Source organism: Microcebus murinus, chromosome 1 (genome assembly GCF_040939455.1).
Source record: "Microcebus murinus isolate Inina chromosome 1, M.murinus_Inina_mat1.0, whole genome shotgun sequence".
Lineage (NCBI taxonomy): Eukaryota > Metazoa > Chordata > Mammalia > Primates > Cheirogaleidae > Microcebus > Microcebus murinus.
In genome coordinates, this window is record NC_134104.1 from 24,860,446 (window position 1) to 24,887,933 (window position 27,488).

The 27,488-nt window shown below is 38.2% G+C and overlaps 2 protein-coding genes across 2 annotated transcripts in view; one reads left to right on the forward strand and one right to left on the reverse strand.

The window, feature by feature from the left end:
• Positions 1 to 3,274: 3,274 nt before the first annotated feature.
• Positions 3,275 to 24,223, forward strand: BTG3 (BTG anti-proliferation factor 3). The gene is made up of 5 exons (XM_012786003.2): positions 3,275 to 3,500; positions 7,255 to 7,435; positions 11,689 to 11,826; positions 17,052 to 17,259; positions 23,542 to 24,223. Exons 2-5 carry the CDS (start codon positions 7,263 to 7,265, stop codon positions 23,779 to 23,781), a joined length of 759 nt encoding a protein of 252 aa, XP_012641457.1. The 5' UTR covers positions 3,275 to 3,500; positions 7,255 to 7,262; the 3' UTR covers positions 23,782 to 24,223.
• Positions 24,224 to 24,339: 116 nt separating this feature from the next.
• Positions 24,340 to 27,488, reverse strand: part of CXADR (CXADR cell adhesion molecule) — a 68,722-nt gene continuing 65,573 nt past the window's right edge. Inside the window, exon 8 of the mRNA XM_076000716.1 lies at positions 24,340 to 24,727. Within this exon, the coding sequence (XP_075856831.1) occupies positions 24,686 to 24,727 (42 nt within the window). The 3' untranslated portion in view covers positions 24,340 to 24,685. The remainder of the gene's footprint in view (positions 24,728 to 27,488) is intronic.

Below are 27,488 nucleotides of genomic sequence, written 5' to 3' on the forward strand. Positions count from 1 at the left end.
AAGAACTTGAAAATCTTGATCAAAATATTTTCTTCTGAAAAAGATGGACCATGTTTGGGACCTGGTTGAGGCAGGGAGGAGGGTTTCACAGTTAATGCCACTCAAAATAGGAGGTTAGTGTGCCCAGTTTCCACTGCCTCATTTATCAAGAGTTTGTATTGTGACTTTGGGAAGTCAGTTTTATTGCATGATGTAATGGAGAAAATAATGAAGATTTCAAATTTTCTTTATGCTTATTTTTTTAACCACTGTTGGTTCACAAATAGTTAAGAAGTTGAGGCACAAAAAGTAGATTTAGTTTATTTTAATTAAGGCAAATGGCTAACTCCTAAACATTTTTGAAGAAATATATTGAAGTGTTTCTAGAATTAAAAAGTCTTAGATCCTACTTGCTGGACCTCCAATAGCCCCAAAGGCTGCATACACTTTTCCCTGACATTACATAACACAATCTTCTATGTCCACTATAAAAGTGACAGTTTTGTATTCAGATTCAAACTTGACATGTGAACTAAAAATAGTCTACCTGAGACTGCTTTGTTTTTATTGCTAAACTACTCTGAGCCCAAAGGACTGTTAAAGAGTTACACTGTTACTTAATGAAAATAAACCCTGATTTGGAAAGCTATTTACAGATTTTTGTTGATTGAGTGTGAGTTGCATTCTCTGTGACTTTGGAATACAACCATAGGATGTCTGTGATTATAAAACCTCGGCCCTATCAGGGTGGCTCATTTTCAAAAGAAACTACTTATACTGAAAGCAAACTACACTCATTAACACACAACAGTAGTGAACATTTAAAGTTAGCTGTGGAATGGAAATACATATTAATGTTTACTTAGTCCCTATCCCCCCTTATCCTCAGTTTTAATTTTCATGGCTTCAGTTACCTGTGGTACAGTACTATGAGATATTTTTAGGGAGAAAAAGAGAGAATACATTCACATAACATTTATTACAATAAATTGTTATAATAGTTGTATCTTATTACTAAATATTAATATCTTACTTACCTAATTTATCATAGGTATGTATGTATCAAAAATAAAACAGCATATGTAGGGTTCAGGACTATCCACAGTTTCACACATCCACTGGGAGTCTTAGAATATATCCTCCCATTGCTAAGTGGGGACTACTGTAATTATTTATATCACCTCTGCTCCTGTTTTAGTCTGGGCTGCTATAACAGAATACTATGGACTGTGTGGCTTAAACAACAGAAATTCATTTCTTACAGTTCTGGAGACTGGGAAGTTCAAGATTGAGGTGCCAGCAGATTTGGTGTCTGGTGAAGGTATGTTTCCTGGTTGTTTGTCTGTCTTCTTGTATCCTCACTTAGTAGAGAGCAAAGAGAGTGATCATCCTTCTGTTTCTCTTCCTATAAGGGCACTAATCCCATTCCTGAGGGTTCCATCCTCATGACCTAACTAATTCCCAAAGACCCAACCTCCAAATACCATCACATTGGGGATTCAGTCTTCAACATATGCATCTGGGGGTGGGAGGAGGGATTGAGAGGAACACATTTAGTTCCCAGCAGCTCTCTTTTTCCAGTCTTCTAAAAAGGAGGATCTTGCCTTGCTAAACCAAATTCTTTTGGGATCTTGTGATTCTGACTCAGGAGGAAAGAGAGCTGAGGCAAAGGATCTGAAGCACATAGCCAGGGCAAGTTTTGAAATAGGCACAAAAGCAGCTACTGTGTGCAAGAGAAAGGAATGAGACAGAAAGTGTTTAAGTGTATCTTCTTCACATATGCAGCTATGACAATTTTTTCAAAGTTATTTTAAAATTAGGTTTCAGGTTATATCACCTGTGGTTTTAAATGTGGTACTGCTCAAAGACTGAACCATGTGGGTCATAGATTTGTAAATATTACACAAAATACTAAGCCCAAACTACAGAAATTTCTGGACAAATTTTGAGAATGTTTGTGGCTACCTATCTATTTTATGAAACTGCAGAGTTATCAGTAAAATCACCTCATCAGATTGTTATGATTTTTCAAATGAAAATACCCCCACATCTCCTAGAATAGTCCGAAGTGTAAATACTAGCACCCTCTTTAAATGTATACTGTCATAAAACAGTATAATAAATATTTTTTTCTTAAAAAATAAAGTTCATTGTACTGGTTTGGGGATTGTATTTTTACTACTGCTAGAAAATTATTTTGAATTGTCAATAGGCTATAATCCACAAATGTCAGTATTAAAATTTTTAAATATTCATAAAACTGGGCTGAAAACATCACTCCAGATCTAGTAGGCAGTAAGGAAACTGGTCGATATACTGTAAAACCTGAACATTCAGTTCTTTAGTAATTTACAACATGTTTTAGCTCTTTTTTAATAACAAAGAAAATCAGTGGGAAATGTCTTATATTTTTCTGGCCTGTTTGATGTATTAAAGTGCTTTCACAAAACTAACACTATGGTGCCAATTCAATATAAAAGCTTGGAAAGATGTTCCTTCTTTTCTTCATAAAGTTAATGTTCCTTTTCCATATTTGTATTTACTCGAAGATTAAGCTTTGTATCTGAGGAGTCCTTGAGTAAGTGTCTCAGAAATAGAAACCCCGGACTCTCAAAGCTTCAATCATCTGGCCAAAATTCTTGGAGCCTCTCTTTAGTGCAAGATACCAGGCCAGGACGCTACAGTCCACAGGAGGCAGCCCCTGCTGCGAGGGGCTACCAGCTGGCCAGAGAAGGGTCCAAATGGGAGTTTTAAACAAACTGCCTACAATATAGCGGCTGTACACTTATATTACCACAGCAAGAAGGATTAGGATCGGCCCATAAATGCAAAGTTCCCCTTCCCGTCTGTCCGTGTGCCCCGCGAAACCCTGGCTGGGCTGGGTCTAGAACTTGCCCTCCCGGCAGGAGAGCATCAGGCCGAAGAGAGACCAGAGAAGGAAGCAAAAGCCGAGGCCGAAGAGAGGTGGCCTGCGCGACCCCCGAAGGGTGGTGCGGCAGATAAGGTGGCCGGGCGGGGGTCCGTTCGGGCCTCAGCGCGGCTCTTTCCGGGTGAGGAAAGCCCACTGCGCTGTGGGCTTCGCCGTCGGGGTCGGGGTCGGAGATCCGTACCCAGCGCGTGGCAACGCCGAGGATGCGTCGCCGCCCGCGCGGCTCGGCCCGGGGCCGGGGGGCGGGCTCGCAGGCAAAGCCCCGCCCCCAGGCTCCTCCCCCTGAGGCGCGCGAGCCGGTCCCGCGCGGCGCCAACCTTTTCCCGGGTCATCGCCCCTCCCCTCTTCCGGGCCGCGAGCCCCCCGCGCGCCGCCTCGGGACCGCGCTCGCTCGTGCGCGCGCCCTCCCGCCGGCCCGTCCTCTCAGCGCGCGCTCGGCCGCCCGACGACGCGGGAGCCGCACGCGCCGGACGAGGCTTGCTGCGCTCCCTGTAGCTGAGCCCGGGCCCGCTGAGGCGGCGCCCTCGGTTCCCGGCCAGGGCACGGTCGGCACCGCTGAATCTGCGGCCCCAGAGCGGCGGCGGCAGCAGTGGTGAGGAGACCCGGCCGGCGGGAGGCAGACATGGCGGGGCTGAGGGCATCGTGGGGGAGGGTGGTCTGGGCGCCCCTGTGGCCACGTCGAAGGCTCGCTGGCGGGCGGTGCTCGGAGGAGAGGGAAGGGGCGTGGGATCGAACTGGGTGCGTGGGCTCCTTCTCGGCGCCGAGGAAGCGCTGGGGGCCGCGGGGGTGGCCCCCGAGGGTTTCCTTGGGACCCTCGGCGGGCTCCGGAGGGAGGAGACGCCGCCTCGAGGCTCCTGCCACGTTTCCACAGCGCGTTACCTTCCGCCTCAGGGTGGGCGACGGCCCCTGCGCCCTCCCATCCTCGGCCAACCCCCTTCGCGTCAGTGGGTTTTCTGGATCCCAGGACGCTGCTTGTTGTGGGGAGGGTCGCGCCTCAGGGGATTCCGGTCCTCGAACCCGGGGCCACCTGGCAACTCGTCGCCTGTGGGGACAGCAGCCCCAGGGGCAAGGCAGGGCAGGCGCCCTGCGAGGATGTTGTCGGGGGAGGCCGGCCAAGGAACCGGACTTCTGGGCCCTTCCCCCTGAACTTGGGGGAAAACCAGATTGCAGAAGTTGGACGCGGCCAGCAGGCCATTCTTTCAAGAGTGGGTGGAGACGTTTGATGCCTCCTCACCTAGCTCTCCGAACCCCGGCGGGAGTGCTTAGCGGCAGGTTTCGATGGCTTCGAAAAGTCACAGTCCCGGGGCCCTTTTGGAAAATTCTTTCGTTCCTCAGGGTCCGGAGGCCGCCTCGCAACGCCGCTGAGGCCGGGCAGGGGCTCCTCACCCCCTCGGGCCCGTCTTCCCGCGCCCTCAACCTTGGGAACGTCTGTCAGGAGAAAAATTTGTTTCTAGAAACGGTTGCGATTAGCTTTTTCGTTACAAGGGAGGGAGAAGTACAAAGTTATAAACTCCTGGAAGGCCGGGCTTGGTTTCCTTTTGGGTGTTATCCACGCAGCCTTGAGCAGAGAAGCTTGTGGAACAAAGTAGAACTTGAGGAGCCGCCGCGGCGGTGACGACCTCCCGGGATGACGTCACTGTGCGATATTTAAAATGGGAGCTTTGCTCTGAGTGTGGGTGGAGGAATTGCGGCTCCTTACTCGAGGCGCCTGAGGTCTTGGCCCTGCTTACTTCTGATTGTTCCGTCCCTGACTTTATAACTCTCCCTTATACCTTTTGGTACTCCTAGAATACTGGTGGGGGTGGGCTAATTTTTCAGCTATTCCAGTCATCATTCTTTGAAACAGGAAAAAAAAAATAAAGTCCATATGAGTCATCTTGTATTACAACCAACAGCAACCACTAAGTGGTTCTTTCCTTTCTTCCTTTTTATTTTTTTTGATATGAAACGTACCAAACAAAAACAGAACCTAAAACTCTCACATATACCACATAGTGGACAAATGTAATGAGGAGAATGATCTAGTTAAGGGTTCAGTAAATTTCTTTAGTGTGGTTCCTTGCTTTCGTTGGCGGGGTGGAGGCTAGAGTAGTTCCATCAGCAACTTTCTTCTCAAACCATGTATTAAATTGCCTTGGGTTTTCCTTTCCATCATACCGTGGTGGAGTATAAATGTGGCTTTATAAAGTGGAAATGGCTCACATTTTTCAAGAGGATGCTGCACAGCAGTTGTGGTAGGCTGGGGTTTTGTATGCTTGCACACTCTTGTATGTGGACCTGTGCCAGTGCCTGGTAGCTGGCTGTAGAAAGTGAATTTGGCATTTTAGGGTTCCAGGAGGAAGGTTTGGGTATCTTCCCATCCAGAATCAGTGTGGCTGTGGCTGCCAGCACACCTCTCAAGTAACTATACAGAATTTATTTCACAGTGAGGTTCCTTGTTTGAATTTGCACATGGAGTAAAGAAATCACATTGTGAAGGAAGACTTAAGAGCAGTTTGAGAAAAGAAAAAGAAAGCAAAAAAATCAGCTTTATATTTTGAATGTGTAGGAACACAAACTATTGCTAGGTTGGTTGGTTTTTATACCAAACATAACAGAGGCTGTATGTCTTTAATATGTAATTGGCTCCAAAAAAGGTTATGTTGCTTACTAAATGCAGCATCTGAATAATTCCAAGTTATTTACAGCAGCCAAATGAATGAGCTCACTGAGTAAAGACAGAATATATGTCAAAACAATCCCATGACAAGGTTTTTGCCTATATGGATTAATCAATGATAAATCAGATCTACCATTCTAAAAAGTCCTCTTTGAGGCAGTCCAAAATGCAGCTCAATCTCTGATTATTTCTTTTAGTTTGATTTTCTGTGACCCTGAATTTTTACTCTCTTCTGATAGAGCCACTATTTTTTATGTATCTTAACTTTTAGGTAAATATATCCATATTCCTGAAAGAGTACTTACAGAAACTCAAAACTGAATTTTTTTTAATGTGTAACAGCTTTAAGATATAATTTATATACCATGCAATTACCCTTTTAAAATGTATAGTTCAGTGGTTTTAGTATATTCATGGAGTTGTACAACCATCACCATAGTCAATTTTATTTATTTATTTATTTATTTTTTTTTCCTTTCTTCAGAGGCAAAACCATAGTCAATTTTAGAATATTTTAATCACCCCATAAAGTAACCTTGTACTTATTAGTATTATTCTTCCTTTCCCCTGAATCCTTCTTGGTCCTATGCATCTGATCTACTTTCTATCTATATAGTTTTACCTATTCTGGACATTTCATATCAATGGAGTCATACAGTATGCGGTCATTTGTATATGTTAATATACCACACTGTTTGTCCATTCATCAATTGGTGAACAATAGGATATTTTAAAATTTGGGGGCAATTCTGAATAATGTTGCCAAGGACATTTGTGTACAGGGTTTTGGCATGGACATACGTTTTCATTCTCTTGGGTATAGTAGAAGTAGAATTGCTGGGTCATATGGTAACTTTGCGTTTAACCTCTTTAGGAACTGCCAAACTTTTCCAAAATGGCTCTCTGGTACTAGATTTTAAAGTGAACTTTTTTGTGTTTTAAAGTTCAAGTCATTTCACCAAATTCATTTCATTTTAGCTTATTGTAGCTAAATATTAACAGGTGTAGTATAAATTGTATAGTAGTATTTGTTATAGTGCTTTTCTTTTTTCTTTTTTTTTTTTGAAACAGAGTCTTGCTTTGTTGCCCAGGCTAGAGTGAGTGCCGTCCCATCAGCCTAGCTCACAGCAACCTCAAACTCCTGGGTTCAAGCAATCCTCCTGCCTCAGCCTCCCGAGTAGCTGGGACTACAGGCATGCACCACCATGCCCAGCTAATTTTTTCTATATATATTAGTTGGCCAATTAATTTCTTTCTATTTATAGTAGAGACGGTGTCTTGCTCTTGCTCAGGCTGGTTTCGAACTCCTGACCTTGAGCAGTCCGCCCGCCTCGGCCTCCCAGATTGCTAAGATTATAGTCATGGGCCACTGCGCCCGGCCTATAGTGCTTTTCTTTGAGTGATATCTTTGATTTTATTTTAGCCAACAGGAGCAATTTGGTGTGCTCTCTTTACTAAACATCTTCACACAGCTAAGTTATGAGGTTCTTAAAGAGTATTTTATAATAAGGTCTTTATAGCATAAACATAAATTAGTGATTGTTCCCTACTCCAGAGATGAGCCAATGAAATACATGATAAAATTGGAAGAAGGAAGGGAAGCTATGAAGGAAGGATATTTTGTAGAGCTTTATCTTGTAGTTTTTATATTTTGTCTTTTTTGAGCAATCCTGTTTTGTCTTTGCAGGGAAAAAGATGAAGAACGAAATTGCTGCTGTTGTCTTCTTTTTCACAAGGCTGGTTCGAAAACATGATAAGTTGAAAAAAGAGGCAGTTGAGAGGTTTGCTGAGAAATTGACTCTAATACTTCAAGAAAAATATAAAAATCACTGGTATCCAGAAAAACCATCAAAAGGACAGGCCTACAGGTAAAGGATTAGATTGGACAGTTGGATTGGATTAAGTGAAGAGGCTGATCAACTCCTGAAATGGGTGCAAGGCCAGAGGACTGAAGGGTATCCAGACCATGCCTATCACAGTTTTATCTGCAAAATACAGAACTCTGGGGTGTCTAGGTATTTCCTCCTTACTCATTTTTAAAGTGCAGGTATCTTGGTGGAGTCTCACGGCCTTGACTCAGGAGGCCAATGCTATAGGGTCATAGGACTTAGTCTCTTATGGTGGTAGTCTGGCTCCTGACTGAGTGCTTTTCTCTGTGTATCACAGGTACTTGGGGTTTTCACAAGTCTAGGGGACCCCTAATCACCCATTTAATGGGCATGGTAAGAGTTGAGGGAAGTGAGTCTTATATCTAAAAGTAGATTACATGACAAATGTTTTTTGAAGAAAAGGTTTTTTTTTTTTTGTTTTTTTTTTTTTGAGACAGAGTCTCGCTTTGTTGTCCAGGCTAGAGTGAGTGCCGTGGCATCAGCCTAGCTCACAGCAACCTCAAACTCCTGGGCTAGAGCGATCCTTCTGCCTCAGCCTCCCTGGTAGCTGGGACTACAGGCATGTGCCACCATGCCCGGCTAATTTTTTTTTTTTATATATATATCAGTTGGCCAATTGATTTCTTTCTATTTATAGTAGAGACGGGGTCTCGCTCTTGCTCAGGCTGGTTTTGAACTCCTGACCTTGAGCAATCCGCCCGCCTCGGCCTCCCAAGAGCTAGGATTACAGGCGTGAGCCACAGCGCCCGGCCGAAGAAAAGGTTTTATAGAGAAAGGGAACTAAGATTATTAGACACTTGGTATGTTCTTGACACTGACAGGAATAATCTCATTTATACTATGCATAATTCTTTGTGCATAGTATAAATACAAGCCAGTGTAACTATTTTGTAGATGAAGGTAACTCATGTATGATTCACAACTGGTAATTACTGGTTCTGGGATGTGAACTCAGATCCAACAGACCCCAAGTTCTCATGGGCTTTCTGCACACCACAGAGCCACCATTGCCTTGGCATTGAGAAGGAAGAGAATTCTCACTTATAGCTATCTTTTGTACTCTGGTTTATAAGATGCATTTACAGTTTAATGTAAAGAAGAGCTGGCTCCTGTAAAACATGTCTTGGCATGCTTACTCCCTAGTACTTATGTGACTGCTCAGGCACTTGGGTTGAGATTGTTTTCCTGCTAAACTCAACTGTCAAACCTTGCCCCATTTGTGGATGTGGTCACAAAAAATAAAAGTGGAACAATTGTGGCTATAACAACTGCAGAAAAATTCTCTTTTATTTGTGCATATTGCTGACCCCAGAGTTTCCTACACAAATTAACACTTCTGTGCTTTGATGTAAAAAGGTCTTCATTTGAGTCACTGAGCTCTTGGAACTGTAAGACTATTCAAGAAATCTAGAAAGGAAGTGAACATATTATTTGTTCAATTCTCATTTGCAAAAAGTCAGATGAGCTTATATTCTATTGACAAGGAAATTAGTGTATTTTGCTTTTTGTTTTTAGTCCAAGAGATTTCCTAGTAAATTGGAAAATTTGGTGAATTAAAGTAAAAATGTGCAAGTTAAAGCAGGCTCAGGTCATTTTTGTCTTCTTACTAGATTTTCTTTTTGTCTGTACATCTTCATTTTTGATAAAGTGAAGAGCTTTTGTGAGTTAGAGATGTTGAGGCTTTTTTACACTGACCTAATTGACATCGGATGGAAGGCTTTTGGAAGTGCAAGCCACTATACTAATATTGAAAAAGGAAGCACTGTCAAGTAAATACTTAAAGGTTAGGCAGTGTTCAATTTCATTTCTATTAATTCTAAAAACTTGAGAAAAAACTCAAACAAGATTAAATTGGCATGTGATCAGAAGTATCATTATTGAGTCATTTTGAAGCTGTCTTTGAAGTAGAAAACTATTAAACTTAATAGTGGGTTGTAACTGTTATAAAAATGAATAGAATATGAGATTAACTAGAGTTAGTAGACACTCTTCAATCCATAGAGAGGTGGAGTGTTAATTTTTTTCCAAAATGTTTATAAATTAAATTGTTTTTCTGCAGTATATACAAATAAGGTGCTTATGGAGAGCAATTTGGCAATATTATCAAGATCTGCAGAAATATTTATACCTTTTGAGTAGTAAGGCTTCTAAGAATCTATTCTGAAAGCATAATCAGAAATGCAGATAAATATGTATGAATACAGTGCAGGCACAGTGGCTCATGCCTGTAATCCTAGCAGTCTTGGAGGCCGAGGTGGAGGTAGAAGGATCACCTTATGCTGAGGAGTTCGAGACCACCCTGAGCAAGAGGAAGACTCCATCTCTTCTAAAAATAATAGGAAAAAAAATTAGCCAAGCAACTAAAAATAATAGAAAAAATTAGCTGGGCATGGTGGTGCACACCTGTAGTCCGAGCTACTGGGGAGGCTGAGGCAGGAGGATTGCTTTAGCTTAGGAGTTTGAAGTTGCTGTGAGCTAGTCTGATACCACAGCACTCTAGACCAGAGGATAGAGCAAGACTCTGTCTCCAAAAAAAAAAAAAAAAGTATGAATATGGATCTTTCTTATACTTTATAATTGCAAAAAATTGGAAAAAACTAAACTGTCAACATTAAGTAAATGATTAACTATTTTTATTCAACTTTTAAAATTTTGTTTTTCAAGAATAGTTAATGGATAAGTAGTCACAGTATGTAGAGTGAAAAAACAGCATTAAAATATGTAAGATATACTAATTTTGTTGAAGCAAAGTCTCTGTTTAAGCATCTATATTTACATATAATTTTTAAGCTTAGAGCCTACATCACTTTTTTATAGATAAGAAGAGCACATACATCTAAGATATATCTCCTTATCTTTAACTGCTTTTGATCCCAGGGCACTTGGGATCTTTTGAATGACCCTACACAACATGTAGCCTGGAACCATGTTTTTAAAGGGACCAAACAGCAGTTGACATACTAGAAAGCAATTTTTTTCACTCTGACTTTGGTATATTGTTAATGGTATTGCTAAGATAGGTACATATAGACAGAATTGGGTATTGTTTAATAACATGCACCTTGGAGTCTGGAGGCCTGGATTTTAACCATTGGTCTGTCACTTACTAGCTGTGTGATCTTGGGCAAGTTACTCAAACTCTGCCTCCTTTTTTCCTTACATAGTTCAGTATGTAATTCACAGGATAACTGTGAAAATTAAAAGAGTTATTAATACATACAAAGCATTTAGGAAACTATTGCATAGTAAACTTCCAAAAAGAATTATTATTGTTAATATTGTTTAGAAACATTTGTTATTAGCTGTTACCTAATGAGAACTTTTTCATGTTTTTAAATGAAAATTGAAACCAACTAATAAAATAATTTTAACTTTTTTAAAAATTTCAAACCATACATTACTTTGGATATTATTGTATTTTATGGCATTGTTACTATTTATCAATTAATTTGTGTTTCTATATTTTATAGCTTCATGTCTGAAGCTATGAAGAGGTGAAATGACTTAGCTAAGCTCACCCAGTAATAATCAGGACTAGTACCAACACTAAGGTTTTCTTGACTGATTATTGGTTATAGGCAGTAAATACTTTCTATCATAGCTAACATTTCTCTACTTAATCAAGATGCTTATTTAATATTTAACTTAACAGAATGCATATTTTTACATTCACTCTAGTAGCCATCTTTGAACATTTTATTAGTAGATACAGTAGTTCTTAGGTTAAAAAAATGGAACAGAGGCTCTATTGGTTTAGAATTTTTCTCATTTAATTTTGACAACTATTAAAAAAATTGTTGAGTAACAAAAGTTAAATGAAATAAGCCAATAACATATTAGGTGTTTTAATCATTAAGTATTTTATGTAAATGGTTCTATGTCTTTGACTGAGTCTATGTTTATAGGCAAAGGGTGCCCTCTTAACACTTTATTATCTGGAATGTAAAAGCAAGTTAATGACAGATCCAAACTTGTCACAAGAATTTCCAAGTATCATTTGTAACCTTAGTTGAGATCTTTTGTTAGAGATTTTGTTGTATAGGAACTTAGCCTCCAAAAACTTTTACCTTTCTTTTCTGTTGGGATGGATATGCTCTTGTGTTCTCCACCACGGTATTTGTTGTTATTATTATTACTGTACTATTATTCACCTTGGCAAATACTAATAGACATAGCAATGTTTATGATTAAGATTATTTTAAATCCATTAATGTAACTCCACTTTGTTGTAGATGCATCCGTGTCAATAAGTTTCAAAGAGTTGATCCTGATGTCTTAAAAGCCTGTGAGAACAGCTGCATCTTGTATAGTGACCTGGGCTTACCAAAGGAGCTTACTCTCTGGGTGGACCCATGTGAGGTGTGCTGTCGGTGAGTTTTTGAGTCTGGTGGCTAAACTGATTACTGTGCTGGAACTGATTTTATGAAATTCTGTCATGTGTGCTCTGCCTGTAGCTTTATGACCAGGAGCTGGTAGTTTAGTTTTCTCAGATATAAATAAATTTTACAAAGTACTGTTCCTGAGGTGATGGTGAAGGACTGGTTACATTCCTGCTTTACCATGAAGAAACTTAGAAACTGGGCATGGTTTTGGGAGAGCTTTGCCAAGAAGTTTATTGTAGGCCAAGAAGTAGAAGTTAGACACCTTCATTCTTCTAGGTCAATTGTTATCTTTTTCTTCTTTAAATTAAGGAAGAAGCTAATCCCAAATAATACTGGATAATAACTTTTGATTGTCCTCTGTGTCTGTTTGTCTCTACTCTCCCTCCCCCTTTTTGATTTTTAAGTGACTGACAGGTACAGTCATCTTTTTTTAAATAATGGAAATTACTTTTCTCATCTCTTAATGAGCAGAATTATAAAAGATGAGTGCCAGGTATGAAATCTGTTTGAACTCCATTCACTCAAAAAGTGTTCATTGTGGACCAGGTACTCTTAGTTGTGGGCTTTTCAGAAATGAAAGCACTATTCTATAGTTATTCTGTATGTAGTTCACAGAGTGTAATAAGAGAGAAGAAAGGATAAGCAAATTACAACATAGTCTGATTTGTGCTATAATAAAAATGTGTACAAAATACAGTGATAGGTGGCACAAAGGAGTAAGTTATTGCATCTGCTGGCGAGTCAACAAAGACTCTGCCGACTAAGTGATACTTGAACTGGGATGGGAAAGATGAGTCATGATTGACCAGGTGACAAGGGGGGAAGGACATTACACAGAGGAGGAACAGAATGAACAGAGGCATGGAACCCCTGCAAGAATTTTCCTATGGCTATACTTTTAAGGTATTTCTCTTTGGTTTTGTGGTACAATTCACCTGATTACCTAGCCTCTTTATTGATTGCAGTAGAGCTACTCTTTGATGCAACCCTAACTATATGCTCCAAAGGTGGTCACAGCTTTGACCTGATCTCCAACAGTGAAGGTGGATGTAAAGTGCTAAAAATAACACCTTGTTCTTCCATAATTTTATCAGGCCCATCCCTGGAAATTACCACCTGATTTGCCAGTAGTTGATATATAAGTTTATTGCTTCGGGAGACCAGGCATAGGTGGTAGAGGTTTCTGGAGGTGAAGATTCTCCAATGCCTCTTTCTCAGGTAGAAAAAGAAGAGCAATCCATCTTAAGTTTATGTCTGAGAAAGTCAAACATTTTTAGATTCTGGGACTAATTAAGGACTTACCTCAGGCTAGTGTCAGGCTTTAGAGACTTTAGCCACTGAACCCCCACAGAAGACCTCAGTTTGTAAGTAATAGCTGTCACATTACTTTGTTGAATTGCTTGTTTTTTTATTTGACCTGCACTTAGATCCTGGATGGCTCTATATTTAACACAGTTCTTTAGGTTAGTTGTGTGGTTTCTCAACCCATAAAAAATGAGAAGCAGCATTTGAAAGAGAGTGTTCATAGTAGTCTTAAAGCTGAAAAAATGTCATATGTTCTGACATAGAGGCAACAGTGGAAAAGCTAAAGAGTCAGCACAATTATATTATCAAATAGTTAATATTTAATATCACAATCCTAAATCAACAGGGAATAGTTTTAAGTCCAGGGATGTTTAAGAAGTTAGTTAATTACATAAACATTTTGGACATATGTAATAAGTCTCAGCACCTGAAGATTAAAACTTTAGTTATATGGACAGTCTACTTAAGTAGATACTTCATTACTTGATGATGTCTGATAATTAAAAACTACTGTGCTGGCCGGGCGCTGTGGCTCACGCCTGTAATCCTAGCTCTTGGGAGGCCGAGGCGGGCGGATTGCTCAAGGTCAGGAGTTCAAAACCAGCCTGAGCGAGACCCCGTCTCTACTATAAATAGAAAGAAATTAATTGGCCAACTGATATATATATATAAAAAAAATTAGCCGGGCATGGTGGCGCATGCCTGTAGTCCCAGCTACCCGGGAGGCTGAGGCAGAAGGATCACTCGAGCCCAGAAGTTTGAGGTTGCTGTGAGCTAGGCTGACGCCACGGCACTCACTCTAGCCCGGGCAACAAAGCGAGACTCTGTCTCAAAAAAAAAAAAAAAAAAAAAAAACTACTGTGCTTTTATCTTACTAATTTTTAAAAATCTCTGTACTTAGTAGTCTTCTAATAATTTTATATATAGTTAAAATTTTGCCAGAAATGTGTATGATGTGATTTTTTTCCCCACAGTTAATAGAAATCACCTTCAGAATGTAGGGTGTTCATTCAGAGGTAATAAAACCCCAGAAAGAGATTAGCAATTGAGTAGAGGTGACTGAGTAGAAGTGGTTAATAGAGTAGTAACTTGAGATATTGACAAGTTCTTTTGGTCCCAAACTGGAAAGATAAATATTCTGAAAATTAAAACAAAACTGATCTAGCAGTTACACAGTTGAACAAATATCTGAGAATCTTTAAAAACAGTAACTCATTGGTATACCAGAGACTGAGGTTATAAAAAAAAATTGAGATGAATAAAGAGAGAATTCTTTATAGTCCTCAGTTACTGTGTTAGAAAAAAATGTTGGAAGAATGCAGAGTGCCATATAGTTAGAAAGATTTACCACTTTGGGAAATATTTGAGAGGAAACAGAATAGATAATAGATCTTTCCTATGATGAGAAGGTCTGAGAATAGTTTGGCAACTTCATTATTTTCTCAATATATTTCACAGTGTTTTCTTGTAATTTATGCAATCCTTTTTTTTTCTGATAAAAAGCATTAAATATTGATCTGTTTCAAAATAACTAAATTAGCCTTGGTGTTTTAACGGTACATCATTGAAAAATGGAGAGTTTAAAAGTTGTCCAACTATTACTAATTCTCCTAAGGCAGGCGTCCTCAAACTACAGCCCACAGGCCACATGGGGGCAGGGCCCTGGGGACATTTATCAGGCCCGCAAGGTGTTTTGCTGCCACTGCCTGTCCTGCTTAGCAGCCAACTCATCCAGGGCCCACAGTGCGCACGTGTGGAATGTGCTCCACACTCTCCAACGGCCCTCCAACTGTATGAGGGACAGTGAACTGGCCCCCTGTTTAAAAAGTTTGATGACCTCTGTCCTAAGGCATTAAGTATGTGTTCTAATGTTCCAGTAACATAGTCAAGCAGCTTCTCGTACCAAGGAGAGAGCCCTCATACTAAAATATTACAAAGGAAAAGGTATAGAACCTAATTAGATGTTAATGAAGCTAATCTTTCAGTCATCAGATGGTAGCCCTTGATTCAGGTTTCTGTTTCTACAAAGGCTGGGATTTTCCTCAAATTTCCTGCCTTTCTGTTTTGCTTGAATTTTAACTTCATTAATGGACAAAACTGAAGATTGGCCGAAGCCCATTGTTAATATTACTGGTATTAACATATGAATTAACCTTTATTGTATTGAAATTTGTTGAATCTTCAAACCATGAAGAGGACAGAGAGGTAAATTTCCATTGCTGAAACCTTATACTAAGTAAACTTGAAATTACAGCATACAAATTCTATGTTGTAAGAAACTCACCCAACTGTTCAGGCATTTTATACTATGCTCAATCACCAGCTGAAGGTCAGCCAGTATCTAGCCAGCTCTAGTTTCCTCATCCAACAGGTAGAAAACTAAAGCCTGTGAAATTAAGTGACTTGCCTCTGCTTACAGAGCTACTTAGTGGCAGAGATAGTTAATGGCAGAGCCAGAATGAGAAACTAGTCTAATGCTGTTTCCACCATCCTATAGCAAGTCTTTCTATGAAGTAAACTGAAAAAGAATAGAAAAGGTAGTTATGCACCATATTAAGGTATTATTTATGGCTTCATTCAACCTATGGGAATGTAAGACAGGACAGCTGTATGAAGAAATGGAATTCATCTATGAGGCTATTTGATTTCCACATGAATTTTCAAAGGCTTTATAGCAGTTAAGCCTTTTACCTTATTATCCTGATTCAAAAATAATTTGCGATAAGTTATGAAATAAAGTGAGTTGACACCAGCTTAACCTTATTTTTCTGTTGAATCAAATGCTTGACATTATTTCCACTTGAAATTATTTGTTTTTATCTTTTTTTCAAGCTTAGAATCATTTTGTTTCTAACTTTAATTACATATTGTATAATAACTGCTTAACAATATCCTTTGTCTTAACACTTCCTGGAAGTTGTTTAATAGTGTTTACATTCTGCAATCTATTTAAATAGATTTGTAAGTTTCTCCTTTGTCCTCTGAAAAAACTCTTGGTTTTACTTTTAGGATTCATTATGCTATTTTCCCTCATTGGCAGAATTTATTTTTATTTTTTTGTTTTTTGTTTGTTTGTTCATTTTTTAGTAACCAATCTAGGTTGTGTATTTTGACAATTATTTTCTTTAACTCAAGCCTTCAAAAATTTTTGAAAGAATAAAAAGGCTTGCTCACTTTAAAAAATTACAGTATAGGTTGGACAGTTATTTGAGGAGTATCTATGAGAAAAGCAAAATCTTTATGTTCTTCAACAATAATCTTTTTTTTTTAACCTCACTAATTGCCTTTGTTCTCACTTTTGTCTATGTGAATATAAGAGATACAGGTCCCTTTTTTATTTAATCAGGGTAAAAGTCAATGTCAGCAGATTTCTAGTTTGTTTGTAACTTGAATTACTAGGATATACATTATATTTAAAAATACATTAGAAAATTTTAAAAATTACTGGCTCACACCTGTAATTCCAGCACTTTGGGAGGCTGAGATAGGAGGATTGCTTGAGGCCAGGAATTCCATATATATGTGTCTATATAAGAAAAGACATCAGAAATACATTAGAAAATGTTATTGTACAACCAGTTTTATTGGTATATACAAAATGTAATGAAAACAATGATTTCTTTTTGATGTTTTCAACAGTTGTTTTAGGAATTAGTAGAAAAGAAAGAAAGTTGGGGAAAAATATGAGGTCACTTTTATGTGTACATAAATAGACCAAAATTTAAAAATTATGGCTTGCTTGCTGGCATGGAGCTGGTTTGAAACACTACGTGTGTGGTTAGTTCTGGGATGGTTCCTTCTTTGCTGTGGACCAATAGCATGTCCAGACCTGTTTAATTGTTTTTATGGATATTTTTTGCTTTGTTGATATAACTTCAAGGATTGTAAGTTTTTAATTTTATTCTTAGGTATGGAGAGAAAAACAATGCATTCATTGTTGCCAGCTTTGAAAATGAGGATGAGAACAAGGATGAGATCTCTAAGAAAGTTACCAGGGCCCTTGATAAGGTTACCTCTGATTATCATTCAGGATCCTCTTCCTCAGATGAAGAAACAAGTAAGGAAGTAGAAGTGAAACCCAATTCGGTGACTGCAACACCAAGCCCTGTGTACCAGGTAACCATGAAATGAATCCGTATTGAAGGGTATGAGCAGAGGTTGCTAGGGTGTTCCAGGTAACCCTGCTCATGTTGTCCAAGGTTTCTGATTTGAGATTCTGGATTACAGTTCTTGCCTTTCCCACATTAAGGGAAAGCAGCTTCTCTGAGATGTAAATAAGCATCCTGAGTCATTTTATTAATATCAAAGATCTGCTTCAGCACACAATAACTAGGATAAATATATTTTAAAAAATGTGTCAAAAATAGAAAAGTCATGATAATAAAACATTCCTGATATTTTAAAATTGCTTATTTTATTCAGAAATTGCATCATTATTTGTAGTCTTTAACTTTTCCAATTCATATCATTGGGCTTAACTTTCTTCTTCTCTCCCTTTACATGATTAAAGAGAAGCTTCACTAAATTATATTTTGATTAATTTTTTTACTCAAGCCACAACAATGTGTCCCTTTTTGCTTTAACAGTTGAAGATAGTTAAAAGACTAATGGGCATGTATTTATAGATTCATTCAGTTATTTATATATACATACCAAAGAACATTTGGTAAGAAGCAGAGTATTGGTGTTTTGAGTATCAGAAACTAAACTTTTGGGCACAGTGGTTCATGCCTATAATCCTAGCACTCTGGGAGGCTGAGGAGGGAGAATCACTTGAGGTCAAGAGTTCAAGATCAGGCCGGGCGCGGTGGCTCACGCCTGTAATCCTAGCACTTTGGGAGGCCGAGGCGGGCGGATTGCTCAAGGTCAGGAGTTCGAAACCAGCCTGAGTGAGACCCCGTCTCTACCAAAAATAGAAAAAAAAAAATAAATAAAAAAAAAAAAAAAAAGAGTTCAAGATCAGCATGAGCAAGGCCCCGTTTCTATCAAAAATAGAAAAAATTAGCCGGACTTATGGTACGCATCTGTAATCCCAGATATTTGGGAGGCTGAGGCAGGAGGATCACTTGAGCTCAGGAGTTTCAGGTGGCAGTGAGCTACAATGACATCACTGTACTGTACCCAGGATGACAGAGTGAGACTTTTTCAATCAGTCAGTATTATTTCAGTGTAACAATATTTTATTTCTCTTTTTTTTTCAGTTAAATTATTCTTAGACTTCAGGGAAAGATTAGTTGTGAAGATTATCATTTTAGGGATATATATATATATCATGCACCATGCACTTGCTTTATAACACTTCAAACAATATGAGAGAGTATAATAGTGAGAAGTCCTCCTTTCCCCAACCACCAATCTTGTGCTCTTCCACAGGATTCAGTCCAGTGAGGCATTCATCATCAGGTTTGGAGCAAGGGGATGTTGTATAGTTCTAGAGAGATTCCCAGTATAGTTAAGTAACTGCTTCTTACTCATTAGGTCTAAATTTTCATTTATCCAATTCTACCACAGACCTAATGTTTCATTACGTCTAATTAAGGCAAATTAATAAAAACAGGTGCCTTTAAAAATTAGAAATAAGTACATGTATAGAATAAGGCTCAGTTCAAAAGATCTTTCTATTTTGAGACAAAGTCTCGCTTTGTTGCCCAGGCTAGAGTGTGTGCCGTGGTGTCAGCCTAGCTCACAGCAACCTCAAACTCCTGGGCTCAAGCAATCCTGCTGCCTCAGCCTCCCCAGTAGCTGGGTAGGCATACACCACCATGCCCAGCTAATTTTTTCTATATATATTAGTTGGCCAATTAATTTCTTTCTATTTATAGTAGAGATGGGGTCTTGCTCTTGCTCAGGCTGGTTTCAAACTCTTGACTTCGAGCAATCTGCCTGCCTCGGCCTCCTAGAGTGCTAGGATTACAAGCATGAGCCACCACGCCTGGCCTTAAATTGTTTTGACTTTAAAATAACTTTTCTGTTGAGGAATGTTATTTAATCAAGAATTTTTTAAAGTATATCATATGGTCTTTGCTATCTAGATATAAATACAAGATCTTTGTATTTTAGAATCATTTAAGAAATCTTTGCCATAAACATTTGCCACATTTTTTCTCTGTGTGATGTATTATTAATATATACTGCAAATAACCTTTAATGAATTTCCTGGAATTTATTCAAATGTGTGGCAATTTTTCCTCAGAATTTTATTTGTTGTTACTTAACCACATAAGAATGTCAGTCTCAAATTAAATTGATTGCTGCTAATTTTTTACAAGTAAATTGACCTATAATTTTTATATTTCCTTTTAATGTTGCATTTTATTTTCCCCCATGTTGAAAGACTATTAGGATAACAGAAAGGCATGCAAATTGAGGTGTCTTTTATGTGCTTTTTAAGAAAAACATTTCTCCTTGGCACTCTACTCATTAACAAAACATTTCATAACAGCATTGCTTTTACAAGCCCTTGTGTAGAAAGCTAGTGGAAATGGCAAACTTTAATCTTTCCTTTCTATGCACTTTTTAGTCTTCAATCTGGCATTGTCAAGAGTTTTAGAAAGGGTTATCAAATAAGGAGAGAAAATTTCTAGCTTGTGGTCTTCATTTTTTAGTGTCTTCTGAAAGGTACCCTCAGAGACAGCGCTCCGTGAGTTAAGAAGTGAATATTATGTTAGTTTTCCCGAAATTGATCTATAGATCCAACTTATTAATCTTGAAAGACTTTTTCTAGAAAGTGACAAATTGATACAAAATTTTTAAAAAGGAGGATGGCCAGTGGTCTATAATCCCAACATTTTGGGAGACCTAATAGGTAGATCACTTGACGCCAGGAGTTTGAGACCATCCTGGGCAACATACTAAGACCCCTTCTCTACAAAAAATAAAAAAAAAATTAGCTGGGCATGGTGGCGTGCATGTGTGGTCCTAGCTCCTTAGAAGGCTGAGGTGAGAAGATAGCTAGAGCCCAGGAGTTTGAACAAGTTAGAGAACTAGCAATGATATAAAGCTATTATATATTCAGTGAGACAGTGTGGTAATGGTTTAAAGATAAATAAATATGGCTGGGCGTGGTGGCTCACACCTGTAACCCTAACAATTTGGAAGGCCTAGGCGGGAGGATCGTTGAGGCCAGTTTGAGACCAGCCTGGGCAATAGCAAGACCCTGTCTCTACCAAAAAAAAAAAAAAAAATTAGTTGGGCTTGGTGGTGTGCACCTGTAAGTCTCAGCTACTTGGGGAGGCTGAGTCAGGAGGATCACATGAGTCCAGGAGTTCGAGGCTGCAGGGAGCTATGATTGTGCCACTGCACTCCAGCCTCAGCTAAAGAGTAAGACCCTGTCTGTCTCTTAAAAACAAAAAAGATACACAAATATATCAGTGGAGAGTCCAGAAATAGACTCACATATGTATATGTACAGTGGGGTTTTATTTTAACCTTATAGCCAGCAGAAAGAAAGAAAGGATTATGTTCTCTCTCTCTTTTTTTTTTTTTTTTAAAAAAAAGACCAGGTCTCACTCTGTTGCCAGGCTGGAGGAGTGCAATGGTACAGTCGTAGCTTACTGTAGCCTCAAATTCCTGGACTTAGGCTATCCTCCTACATCAGCCTCCTCAGTAGCTGGGACTACAGGCATGTACCACCATGCCTAGCTATTAATTTTTTTAAAAACTGTTTGTAGGCTGGGCACAGTGGCTCACACCTGTAATCCTAGCACTTTCCGAGGCAGATGGATCATTTGAGCTCAGGAGTTCAAGACTAGCCTCAGCAAGAGGAAGACCCCATCTCTACTAAAAATAGAAAGAAATTATATGGACAACTGAAAAAATATATATAGAAAAAATTAGCCAGGCATGGTGGTACATGCCTGTAGTCTCAGCTACTCGGGAGGCTGAGGCAGGAGGATCACTTGAGCGCAGGAATTTGAGGTTGCTGTGAGCTAGGATGACGCCTCGGCACTCTAGCCTGGGCAATAAAGTGAGACCCTATCTCAAAAAAAGAAAAAAAGAACTGGTGCTAAAACAATTAGGTGAACTGTAGAGGGGGGAAAAAATGAACCTGTTACTTGACACCATACACACAAAAAATGATTTGATGTGGATCATAGACCTAAACATAAAAGCTAAATCTCTGACACTTTTTGAAGAAAATAGGGAGACATAATCTTTATTATCCTGAGATAGCCAAAGATTTCTTCCAGGAGTCACAAAAAGCACTAAAAAGAAAATAATTGATAAATTGGACTTCATCAAAATTAAAACTATTTCTTACTCAAAGAAACCATTAAGAAAATGAATGGGCAAACCATCCTGGGACAAAAATGTTCTTATTACATATATCTATAAGGGATTTGTTTCCAGAATATATTTTTAAAATCATTCCTATAAATTGATAGTAAAAGACAAATGACCCAATTAAAAATAGTGGGCAAAAGATATGAATAAACATTGTGAAAAAGAAGTTATATAAATGGACAGTAAACAAATGAAAAGGTATTCAACCTCATTTGTCATCAGAGAAATGCAAATTAAAACTACATGAAATACTACTTCTTCCAGAACCACTAAATTAAAAGTCTGACAGCACTAAATGTTGGCAAGGATGTGAAGCAGCTAAATTTATAAACTGCTGGTGGGATTGTAAAATGGTACAACTTTGGAAAACTGGCACTTACAAAGTTAAATATGCATCTACCCTATTACTCTGCAATTCCACTTCTAAGTGTTTACCAAGAGAAATGTCAATATATGTCTACAGAGCGTTGTCAGAATTTACTATGCTGTTATTCATTGCAGCATCCTTTGTTGTACATGTTTTTTTATTTTTTTTGAAACAGGGTCTTCCTCTGTTTCCCAGGAGTGCAGTGGCATCATCATAGCTCACTGCAACCTGGGCTCAAGCGGTCCTCCTGGCTCAGCCTCCCAAGTAGCTGGGACTATAGTCACGCATTACTATGCCTGGCTAATTTTTATATTATTTATAGAGATTAGGTCTGGCTATGTTGCCCGGGCTGGTCTCGAATTCTTGGTCTCACACTGTTCTCCGACCTTGGCCTCCCAAAAATGCTAGGATTACTAGCATAAGCCACTACTCCTGGCCACATTGTTTTTTAATAGTAAAAGATTGAAAGCAGCCCAAATGTCCCCTCAACAGAAGACCAGTAAATTTAGTTATGATATAGTCATTGCTACATTATATAGCTGTAAAGCAATTAGAAAGGTCTTTTTTTATTATTATTTATTTATTTTTTCCAACATATTATGGGGGTACAAATGTTAAGTTTACATACATTGCCCTTGCCCCCAGAAAGGACTTTATATATTGTTACAAATGCCTCTGAAATATATTATCAAGTGTAAAAAGCAAGGTACAGAATGGTATTTTTTTAAATGTATGTGTACATGTGCACACAAGTGTATGCATAGAATGTATCTCTAAAGGTATACACAAAGAATTGCTTAATGTCAGCTGTCCCTGAGAAGGGTAATTGGGTAGAGTTCTCCAGTAAAGAAGAAGGACTTTTCATGGTGTTGAATTTTTCTTTCTTTTCTTTTTTTTTTTTTAAAGAGACATAGAGTCTCACTCCGTTGCCCAGACTAGAATGTATTGGCACAATCATAGCTCACTGAAGCCTCAAACTCCTGGACTCAGGCAAAGTGTTTTGGGACTCCTGCCTCCCAAAGTGTTGGGATTATAGGCATTGACCACCATGGTTGGCCCCTGTTTGAATTTTCTATCATATAAATGCAGTGCTATACAGAATATAAATAAATTTTATGAAACTATATTTAGGAGGGCAAATTAGAGATAGAGAAATCCGAAACTCAGAGGTTGAGCATTCTGAACAGAGGTCCAAAACTGCTACCAAGAACATTTTGAATAATGTAAATTTGATGTGCCCACCTGACTTATGGGATAATCTAAGATTGTTGTTCTGAAACACTAAACTACATCAAAATCAGGGGGAAAGTGTTATCAGAACACGTGGCCTCTAGTCCTAAGATTTTATTATTGTTCAGTAGACCATTGCTAGGCCATGAACAATTTTGTGTTTAAAAGCTCTCAAGTGACTCCTCTTTTAGCTAGCTGTGAAAACTGTCTAAAACATGGTATATCCTTATAAACTTCCATTCATTTTGTGTTTTGATTTTTTTTTCTGGTTGAAGTTGTTTTAGAATGCTATGTTTAAGTTTATTCATTTCTTCATGCATTCAGAAACTGTTGATCACCCATTACAAACACATGAAGTTTTTCACATATTTAGTCTTGACTGTAGGAATGTCACTTAGACCTACTCTTAGGGTTGTGGATGAGTGATTCTGTCTTTAATCTGGAAGGTTACCTAGTCTTTATTTAGTATGTGACTAATTTTTCCTTTAAATTAACTTAGTGTTTTTTCTTCCCTATAGATTTCAGAACTGATATTCCCACCTCTTCCAGTGTGGCACCCTTTGCCCAGAAGAAAGCCAGGAATGTACCGAGGGAATGGCCATCAGAATCACTACCCTCCTCCTGTTCCATTTGGTTATCCAAATCAGGGAAGGAAGAATAAACCATATCGTCCAATTCCAGTGACATGGGTACCTCCTCCTGGAATGCATTGTGACCGGAATCACTGGATTAATCCTCACATGTTACCACCTCACTAGCTTCTTTGATTTTGTTGGTGTCATGTTGAGAGAAAGGTAGAATAAACCTTACCACACCTTAAAAGTTAAAAGTTCATACTAATAGTAGTGAAGTTAGATGGACCAAACCATCAAACTTATTTTTATAGAAGTTATTGAGAATAATCTTTCTTAAAAATATATATATGCACTTTAGATATATTGATATAGTTTGGAAAACTTTATTAAAGTTAGTCAAGTGCCTGAGTTTTTAATATTGGACTTGAGTATTTATATATTGTGCATCAACTCTGTTGGATACGAGAACACTGTAGGAGTGGACGATCTGTTCTAGCACCTTTGAGCATTTACTTTATGGAGCATATGTAAGTTATTTATATACAAGAAAATCTATTTTATGTCATTGTTGTTTAGAAAAATTGCGTGAAATCATGTAGTTGCAAATAAAAAGTAGTTTGAGGCATGACAACGTGTGTTTCTGTTCTGTGCATAAAAGAGAAGGAGGAGAGGACATTTCATGTCAATATATTTAACTAAATATTTAGCAAAAATATTAAACAAAATGTGAAAATTTCAGTATTTCCTTTAAAAAAACAACTTTTTATTAACCATACTTTTCCCAAAGACCACATACCAAAATATGCATGTAAAAAGTTATTTTATTTCTAAATGAAAATATAAATATAATAAAACATCTTTTAATTATCAAAGTCACTATCCATAGGATTTTTTAAACCAGGAATTTGGCCTATAGTACTAATTTTGATATGACTTCAGACTTACATGCCTAATGCCATTGCATGAAGCAGAAAAGTGTTCTTACAGCCACTCCAATCTTTGTACCTTGTTCTTTTTTCAAAAAACTAGAGGTCTAAAATAAAGCCAAATAGTACAGTACTTCAGATTCTTCAGTAGTCCTTCATACTTATACCACTGTAATCCCATCAGTCTTGTAAGCGTACTTGAACTACAAAAAGAAAAAAAGAGATAACTCTATAAGAGTTAGGAATTTTTTTCCAGAGGTAAATGTTTAAAAACTAAGATTAGCAATACGTTTTTAATCACCTGCATCTTTACATTTCCAGTCTTAAACTATCTGACATATCAGAAAAATTATGACTTGCTAGTAAATAATTGGATGGTCTTAGCTATTCTAAAAATTCCTGTTTTTTTTTTAATTCTATTAAGTATAGAATACAGAAAAGTGTACATGCATAAAGGTATAGTGTACATGCATAAAGGTATGAAAGTGTGAAGTCAATTTTTACAGTGGTATTTAAAATGTTTGCAACTTATCAGAAAACTCATTTTTTAAACTTAGATAATTTTCTAGTTTTAATGTTACTGTACTCTTTAAGCCATATACAACCTTTAACATATTTCAAAATCATAATATTCACTTTTTTGCCTGAAATCTATAGTGAATGCCTATTCAGAATTGAGCATATTTTCCTAGGGGTAATTGATAACTCAGGGGAGATTAGTTTTATTTAAGTTAAAAGAAATTTAACTTTCAAAGTGATTGCACTGTTTCCTTATGGGTTCTATAAAGTTTTGTGGTAATACTGACAGATTGTGGGCAACTTGTATAAAATTAGAAAGTTTCAAGTTTTTTTTATCTTGAAGTTGGCAGATAGTATTTGTTTATTAGTTTGCTTGTGTTATAGGTAAGTTGGCCCTCTGTAGTGGTTTCATATTTGCAGATCCAGCCAACCGCAGATCAGAAATATTACTTGAATTTGACTTGCATACACGAAGATGTACTACCTGCAGAAGATTCTGCCCTTATTGACTATCCATCCTCTACCTTGTTCTAAAACATATTTAGAGCAAAAGAAAGCTCTCATCAATATGGCTTTTTCGATCTATTCCTAATGAAATAAAACCATCCCTCTCTCCAGCAGTTGTGTCTTAAATTCCAGTAAGCATAGGGTACAAGAGTTTGCCAAACTCTTTTTTAATGGTAATTACTAATTATGATTTTAAGAGTTAAGTCTGTAAGTCTGTCTCCCTTAGACAACTCCGGGACTGCTCTAATGAAGACAAAACGTGGCTGTAATTTCAACTTGAAAACCTTATCAGGCTGTTTCAAGCAGGAGTGGTTTGTCACTGAACAATGAAGATAATTTGTTTTAATACTCTATTTTATTTTATATTTGTAGGCATAACTACAAAGCTCTAAATTTTAGAGGTTAAACTTGGACGTGGATTTTGAAAAATACAAATTCTTTTGGTAAGTTCTATTACATCAATACTAAGTGCTTATTTTTGTTGTTTTAGTGTAATATTTATCTCAAAAGTAACTTCTCAGTAAACTATGATTTCAAGCTAAGATAATACAGCATTTATGTTGACTTATATTTAGCTATCAGGTATGTGGTAATTTCTTATTTGAGAAAAGGGAAAAACTCACAAACATGTACATTTTACCTTGCACAGGAGCCATTCTGTCCATTTATCAGATAATAATAAGCAATAAGTTTTTTATTTTTATTACTATGTGCCAAACTTATTTAATACTTCTTCATAATAACCACATGAGGTAAGTATCATTATTATCCCACTTTACATAAGGACTCTTAGAGAAGTTAAAAATGCCCAAGATCACAAACAGCTAAATAACAAAGCCCTGACTTAAAACCAAGCTGGGGCTGGGTGCGGTGGCTCACGCCTGTAATCCTAACTCTCTGGGAGGCCGAGGCGGTCGGATCGTTTGAGCTCAGGAGTTCGAGACCAGCCTGAGCAAGAGCAAGACCCCGTATCTACTATAAATGGAAAGAAATTAATTGGCCAGCTAATACATATAGAAAAAATTAGCCGAGCATGGTGGCGCATGCCTGTAGTCCCAGCTACTTGGGAGGCTGAGGCAGGAGGATCGCTTGAGCCCAGGAGTTTGAGGTTGCTGTGAGCTAGGCTGATGCCACGGCACTCACTCTAGCCTGGGCAACAAAGCAAGACTCTGTCTCAAAAAACAAAAACCAAGCTGAGCTTTTTAAAAGCCTATATGCTAGGCCGGGCGCTGTGGCTCACGCCTGTAATCCTAGCTCTTGGGAGGCCGAGGCGGGCGGATTGCTCTCAAGGTCAGGAGTTCAAAAAACCAGCCTGAGCAAGAGCGAGACCCTGTCTCTACTATAAATAGAAAGAAATTAATTGGCCAACTGATATATATATAAAAAAAAAAAATTAGCCGGGCATGGTGGCGCATGCCTGTAGTCCCAGCTACCCGGGAGGCTGAGGCAGAAGGATCACTCGAGCCCAGGAGTTTGAGGTTGCTGTGAGCTAGGCTGACGCCACGGCACTCACTCTAGCCTGGGCAACAAAGCGAGACTCTGTCTCAAAAAAAAAAAAAAAAAAAAAGCCTATATGCTCTATGATACCTTGGTACCAGATTCATTTTGTTACCTATAAAATCTACCAAATCTTGAAACTTGTGAATCAGTATTAGACCAAGATTTGAAAAAAAGAATTGATGCAGATTATATTAAGTGAATGAGAACACAAGATATTAAAGTCTCTATTAATTAGCCTCTAATAAATCCTTGACCAAGTTCCTTGTTACAGACTATTCAAATATTTGAGAAAAGGGAGCTAACAATTTGATAGCAGTTTTACTTGCTTGAGCTAGAAATCAAATGGCAAGAGACTGTATAGCCCAATAAGCTGATGATTGAAATGACAAAGCAAACTGTACCAGTGGTTGGTCAAGTGGAAAGAACACATGGAGATAA

Coding starts and splice junctions, on each gene's coding strand:
- BTG3 (XM_012786003.2), top strand. CDS start 7,263: ATGAAGAACGAAATTGCTGCTGTTGTCTTCTTTTTCACAAGGCTGGTT. Junction 7,436..11,688: donor TCAAAAGGACAGGCCTACAG/GTAAAGGATTAG, acceptor ACTTTGTTGTAG/ATGCATCCGTGTCAATAAGT. Junction 17,260..23,541: donor CACCAAGCCCTGTGTACCAG/GTAACCATGAAA, acceptor TCTTCCCTATAG/ATTTCAGAACTGATATTCCC.